Source organism: Neodiprion pinetum, chromosome 4 (assembly GCF_021155775.2).
Source record: "Neodiprion pinetum isolate iyNeoPine1 chromosome 4, iyNeoPine1.2, whole genome shotgun sequence".
NCBI classification, from domain to species: Eukaryota; Metazoa; Arthropoda; class Insecta; order Hymenoptera; family Diprionidae; genus Neodiprion; species Neodiprion pinetum.
This window is the reverse complement of record NC_060235.2, coordinates 2,689,301-2,695,521: the sequence shown is the minus strand read 5'-3', so window position 1 is coordinate 2,695,521 and position 6,221 is coordinate 2,689,301. Positions and strand designations below refer to the sequence as shown.

The following is a 6,221-nucleotide window of genomic DNA, read 5'->3' as shown; positions in this document are numbered from 1 at the left end:
GGGAATCGGAATGCGATCAGGAAGGACGGAGGTCGTCCGTCCCCCGCGTTGGCCCGTGTACCCCTTCACCGTTTGATGCTAAGAAGCGGCCTGCAGCATAGCCCGGGTTCCTTCGACGCGACCTACCGCACGGGATCCAACCGCGTGGCGTCGAGCTCCGTTGGTCGAGCGACGCGCGCACACCCGACGGGCCGTCGGACCCGGCGTCGGGCCCCGTCTGAGGCGCGGGAGTCAGACCCCTCGACTTCGCCCGGGCGCTCCCCTCCACTCGTCGTAGACCCCACCGCTCGACATTCCCGAAGACGAGCGGGTGGTCGCGCGCCTGGCGAGGCCCGCCCTCGCAAAGAGATTCAGGCACTCCTGCGGTCGACGGATCCCCTCCACCCTGGCCGCCCCCCCTAGCCGCCGACGACGGCAGGCCTAGGCTGATGAGTCACTATATAAGACAGGAATGACACGAAGGTGTATGTTAGTACACACTCATTCTTCCTCAGACTCGTACAGTTCGCACGTTACAGAGCCAGCCGACCGTGTCTCTTCGCCGCAGCCGTATTAGCCGCAATCGTTGATCGTGCAGCATCGCGCTTCTTTGATCAGGCCAACAGCGGCGACTCGGACTCGTTTATTCATTTGTCGGTTTCGAGTTCTTACGGGCACACATCGAGGGTTGAATACCCAATATTCAAACGGTATATAAATCGTTCATAAGAGACTGTATCGACGGTGTGTTCACCGAGACGTGATCCAGCCACTTGAACCCTTATTCAGACATGTTGGTGGAGTACGCGGTCAAGTGGGCATGGAGGGTGCTCGGCGGATCGCCGGAGAATGTTATGTTCACACTTATCGTGTTCGTCGGAGTGTTCGCGATCGTCAGATCGGCCCAGTGGCTAGAATTCACCCGCTCTCTGCCTCCGGGTCCGTGGGGCCTTCCGGTCGTTGGATACCTGCCCTTTCTCAAGGGCGACATCCATCTCCACTTCGGGCAGCTCGCCAAGAAGTACGGATCCATGTTCAGCGCCAGACTCGGTTCCCAGCTCGTCGTCGTACTCAGCGATTACAGGGCGATTCGCGACACTTTTAGACGCGAGGAATTCAACGGCAGACCCCACAACGAATTCATGAACATCCTGGGCGGATACGGTAAGTTGTCAACGAACCACCCTCGAGGCCTTCTCTTTGTCCGCCGCGTCCTGCCGTTCTTCACGTAAGAGCGAAAACTGATCGAATCCCGTCGTTTGTATTGATTTAGGTATCGTAAACTCAGAGGGAGCGATGTGGAAAGAACAGCGAAGGTTCCTCCACGACAACCTCAGGAGTTTAGGGATGACGTATCTCGGCGCTGGGAAGAAGACGATGGAGTCAAAAATAATGGTGAGTGTTTGCAGTAACGTTTTTCTCACCCTGGATTCCCAGATTCACGTGAACGGCGTCGTGAGATGTCCTTGTTATCGTCTCTTTCCTCCATTTTGTGAAAGTTCCGGAAAACCTTATAATTGACCAAAAAAATTGATCTCCTCTTGCAGAGAGAAGTTCAATCCTTCCTCCGTTTGCTGTCGGTGCAACAAGGCGCCCCGACGAACATATCGACCTCGCTCGGAATGTCGATAAGCAACGTGATATGCTCGATAATAATGGGGGTGCGATTCCACCACGGCGACAGCCGGTTCAAACGGTTCATGATCCTGATCGAAGAGGGGTTCAGGCTGTTCGGCAGCATGGTGGCGGTCAACTTCATTCCGGTGATCCGATTCCTCCCTGGCATCCAAAAGATCCGCGACAAGATACGGGAGAACCGTTCCGAGATGGCAACCTTCTTCCAAGAGACGGTAGACCAGCACCGCGCGACCTTCGACGAGGGTAACATCCGCGACCTAGTCGACGCGTACCTCCTAGAGATCCAGAAGGCCAAGAGCGAGGGTCGCGACGCGCAGCTCTTCCAAGGAATGAACCACGGTAAGACAGTCGCTCTTCCGCGCCCTCGGTGCTTATCGTCGTTGACTCGATTTCCTCAAATAACACCCATCACTGTCTCTGATTCCAGACCGCCAGATGCAGCAGATCCTCGGCGATCTCTTCTCAGCTGGCATGGAGACGATAAAAACGACACTTGAGTGGGCGGTAGTGCTGATGCTCCACCACCCTGAGGCGATCCGAGCCGTGCAGGAGGAGCTTGACCACGTGGTAGGTCGCTCACGATTGCCAGCTCTCGAGGACGTCCCGTTCCTCCCGATAACGGAGTCGACGATCCTGGAGATACTCCGGAGGTCGAGCATAGTGCCCCTAGGAACAACACACGCGACGACAAGGTGAGCCCATCATATTCTACATGCGTACAGACGCGGTTTTAGACCTCCGATTGTCCCCGCCCGCGGCGCGATCATTGTAACAGCAGATTCGACAAGCCGCGTTGTAATGAAAAGTGAAAGCAATGGCCAGCCGCGGCTAGCCCACCGTTCGAGACACGGTCCGGGGTCAGTGACACCGTGTAGACGTAGCCGGGCTCAGTTCTAGCCACTCCCGGTCATCTCCGCGGCCATAAATCACGACGACTTTCGCGCGTGCGGCGACGCCGATTTCAGTATACATGTTTGCAAAGTCCATCGGTAGCTCTTTACTTAACGAAGCCCTCTCCTTTTGGTTTCCAGGGACGTCAGGCTTAACGGCTTCACGATACCGGCTGGTACCCAGATAGTCCCGCTCCTCCACGCGGTCCACATGGACCCGGAGCTTTGGAACGAGCCGCAGGCGTTCAGACCGGAGCGCTTCTTGTCGGCGGAGGGTAAGGTGACGAAACCAGAGTACTTCATACCCTTTGGAGTTGGCCGTCGGATGTGCCTGGGTGACGTGCTCGCAAGAATGGAGTTGTTCCTCTTCTTCAGCTCGCTGCTCCACACCTTCGACATCAGCCTACCCGAGGGAGCTTCTCTTCCCAGCCTCCGGGGAAACGCCGGGATCACGGTAACACCCGACCCGTTCAAGGTCTGTCTGAACCAGCGCACCTTCGAGGGCATCGACTTGGAGTCCCTCGAATGGGCCACCGGTTCGCTGAGAAATGTCGGGGGCCACTAAAGCGTTCGTTTTGCGGGTCCCGAAAGCACGGTAGTTCCTAACGGGTGATCGATCGATCAATTGACCGATCTATTTTGGGCCTCAATTGACTTCCCGGCTGATTGGGAAGAGTGTATGTGAGAGAGGAAGACAGAGAGAGAGAGAGAGAGAGAGAGAGAAAGAGGGGGGGGGAGGGAGGGGTGAATAGTGCCATTACTGATCGACGAACTTGTGTGATTATCCTATATAATTAGCTGCGTCACGGTTGAACGGTCTATTTAACTATTTTTTTTTTTATTAATTCTTTCATCCCGAAGTAACGTAACGTGATCAGGGCTAAGAAAGATTTTACCATCGATCGTTATACGTCGCGTCATATATTTACCATCGATCAATATTACGATATAAGGTAATATGGTATGATATAATATAAACGTGTATGGATAAACATACACAAAGAGACACACGCAGACACACCGATATAACAAGTTCGCGACGTCCGATGCATATATACAAATATGTATATATTTTCGACTGCAAATGGCATATTATTTATTGTATGTTCATTCCGTGCGCGTCAAAGAAAACCCATGTGTTCAGTAATGTAAATTACACATATATATATACATATATACATGCATATATATGTAGATATACGTATATTAAGTGTAGATAGATCATAACTTTTCAACTAGGCAGACTCAGTCCCGTATATTATGGATATTACATGGCTGAATCGATCGGAAATCAGTGAGGCAGTTTCGTTCAAATTTACGAAAACAATTTCTGATCAAATATCCGTGTTCATTTTCCGAACGAATCCGTTCCTCTTATATCTGCGTATACACATACACACACATTTCCTTTGGCAAACAAGTTGCTGCGTCGAGAATCGTTTAGGTGAGTAAAAAATTTTACCGAAACTGTCTCAATGAGAATGATCGCGGCCGGTGGACGAGCGAGCGAATCGCGCCTTATGAAATTTTGAATATATTACCGAATTTTTGCAAAGAGAACGATAAGACTATACAATTAGTAAGTATGCATTCATAGATAGTAGACACATACACATATATACGTACATACCCACACACACGCGCGTACATACGTTACACTTATCGTACGACCGGCGTCCTCGTCGTCATCGTTGTGATTTGCTACATGATGTGAACGGTGATTTGATTCCTTCGTTTAATATATCTCTGTCAAACATTCGTCTTAAAATACGACGGATAATTCTTTCAAAGGAATCGTCATCATCGTCATCATCATTAATTTCACCGCCATCAATCATATATATACTCTGTAAATCGATGCGTTTCTAATGACAATGGCAATGATGATGGTCCTTTTTCCCCATTATAATCATGATCGATGACATATTGCTATCATTACTATTTTTATTCCTTTTTTTTTTTTTTTTTTACAAATTTTGCCAATTACCGTATAAATCCACAGCTGTTGCTACGTATTTTCTGGTGATATTATTATCATCAACATCGTTATCATTACCGCGGTCATGATTATTACGATTATCATCATCATTATTATTATTATCACTACCAATATTGTTATTATTGCAGATAATTAATGTTAACGTGGTCGTTTGTTAGCATTTTTCGTTGTTGATTTGTTTTCACTGTTATTGTTTGTTTTGTTACTGCGATTGGTAGCTGTAGGTGTCATAATTATTATTATTATTATTATTGTTGTTATTATTATTATTGATATTATTATAAACTTCACTGTCATCATCATTGCCGAGCATATATATATATACATACATACATGTAATACATACATGTAAACCGGGCGACCCGGATTTATATGCGGTATCAAAATGACCGCGAGAGTCTTGTGTATTTGAGCTACGCTTTGGCTGCGCGAGTGTGTGCGTACGTGTGTTTTCAATTGTTCAGAGATTTACATGGTTGGCTGCACGATTAACTAACTAGTTGGTATTATTTACAAAGTATAAGATTATTTAAGACATTGATTAGACGTATATAGAAATATATATATATACATACATACGCATATATATTTCTTTCTTTTTTTTTTTTTTTTCTATGAAATAAAGTAACGATGTTATTTTTCAATTAACCAATCGCTCTTCTTATTCCAATTTTCCGCTCCCGTACTATACATCAAGTTTTATTAGACCTGTTTTTCGTAATTTTCTTTACAGCTAATTTACGTATCTTTTATATATATATATATATATTTTTCGTTCTTGCGGTGCCATTGTTCGTTTTTTTTTTTTTTCTTTCTTGCGTACCTCGAACCCCGAGTTCTGTACACGAATATATGTGTATAATACCGTGTCCGCACACAGACCCAACACTCAACGTTCATATACATCTGCGATTATTATTACAACTGTTACGATTTCCCATCGATTCCGCGTCCTTCGAATCGCCCGCGCAAAGCTTGCCCAACTTTTAAATGACACGGGTTTATAAAAATCCACCTCAAGTGGATATATATATATACCTGTATATACACATATACATACATACATACACACACACACACACACACACACACACATATGTAGTAGCGCGTAATTTTTGCACGGCGCGTTATGTTATTCAAACGGTCCCGTTTTCTGTATGTTACGTGCGAGTTACGATACGTTGTATACCCGTATTATAATGTGCTGCATGAATTATCGGTAAGTTATAAGATTCATTACACGTATTATGAATATATTACAGAGAACGTTACACATTCAATTATCAAAAAATCACAATTTTTTTTTTTTAATCATTTTCATACGGATACCGCCTTTACGCTACACGGTATGCGTGGACATATTTAATACTACGATAAACGAATAAATCTTTAAATACGTATGTATATAAATACACACATGTATGTATGCATACGTATCACTTGCGTGTTGTAGCTTCGTCGCGTTCACCGATCGCTTCCAACGCTCGCGATCCATGGCCTTCCAAGTCACATTATAGCTTTCTCTTCCATGCGGCACCGACCCAACCGCCGAATGTGTGGTTTGGTAAAAATGATCGAGGAGACCCGCGAATCGGCGGCTTCGACCGGCGCACGTGCGCGTTTCACGAGCAGCGATGATAAAAAAAAAAAAAATCGCCAATATTTAACCCACATAATACCGCGAAAATTTTTACATACCTTCCTTCCTAGTCGTT

The 6,221-nt window shown here is 46.5% G+C and overlaps 1 protein-coding gene across 1 annotated transcript; it reads left to right on the top strand.

Moving 5' to 3' along the window:
• Window positions 1–484: 484 nt before the first annotated feature.
• Cyp18a1 (Cytochrome P450 18a1) lies at window positions 485–5,083 on the top strand. The gene is made up of 5 exons (XM_046622211.1): window positions 485–1,143; window positions 1,253–1,374; window positions 1,527–1,956; window positions 2,045–2,309; window positions 2,649–5,083. The coding sequence occupies exons 1-5, from the start codon at window positions 771–773 to the stop codon at window positions 3,070–3,072; spliced, it is 1,614 nt and encodes a 537-aa protein (XP_046478167.1). The 5' UTR covers window positions 485–770; the 3' UTR covers window positions 3,073–5,083.
• Window positions 5,084–6,221: the final 1,138 nt, after the last annotated feature.

Bases quoted from the DNA above. Each gene is read 5' to 3' on its own strand.
- Cyp18a1 (XM_046622211.1), top strand. From the start codon at position 771: ATGTTGGTGGAGTACGCGGTCAAGTGGGCATGGAGGGTGCTCGGCGGA. The intron at 1,375-1,526 runs GTGAGTGTTTGC...CTCCTCTTGCAG, and splicing joins CGATGGAGTCAAAAATAATG to AGAGAAGTTCAATCCTTCCT. The intron at 2,310-2,648 runs GTGAGCCCATCA...TTTGGTTTCCAG, and splicing joins ACAACACACGCGACGACAAG to GGACGTCAGGCTTAACGGCT.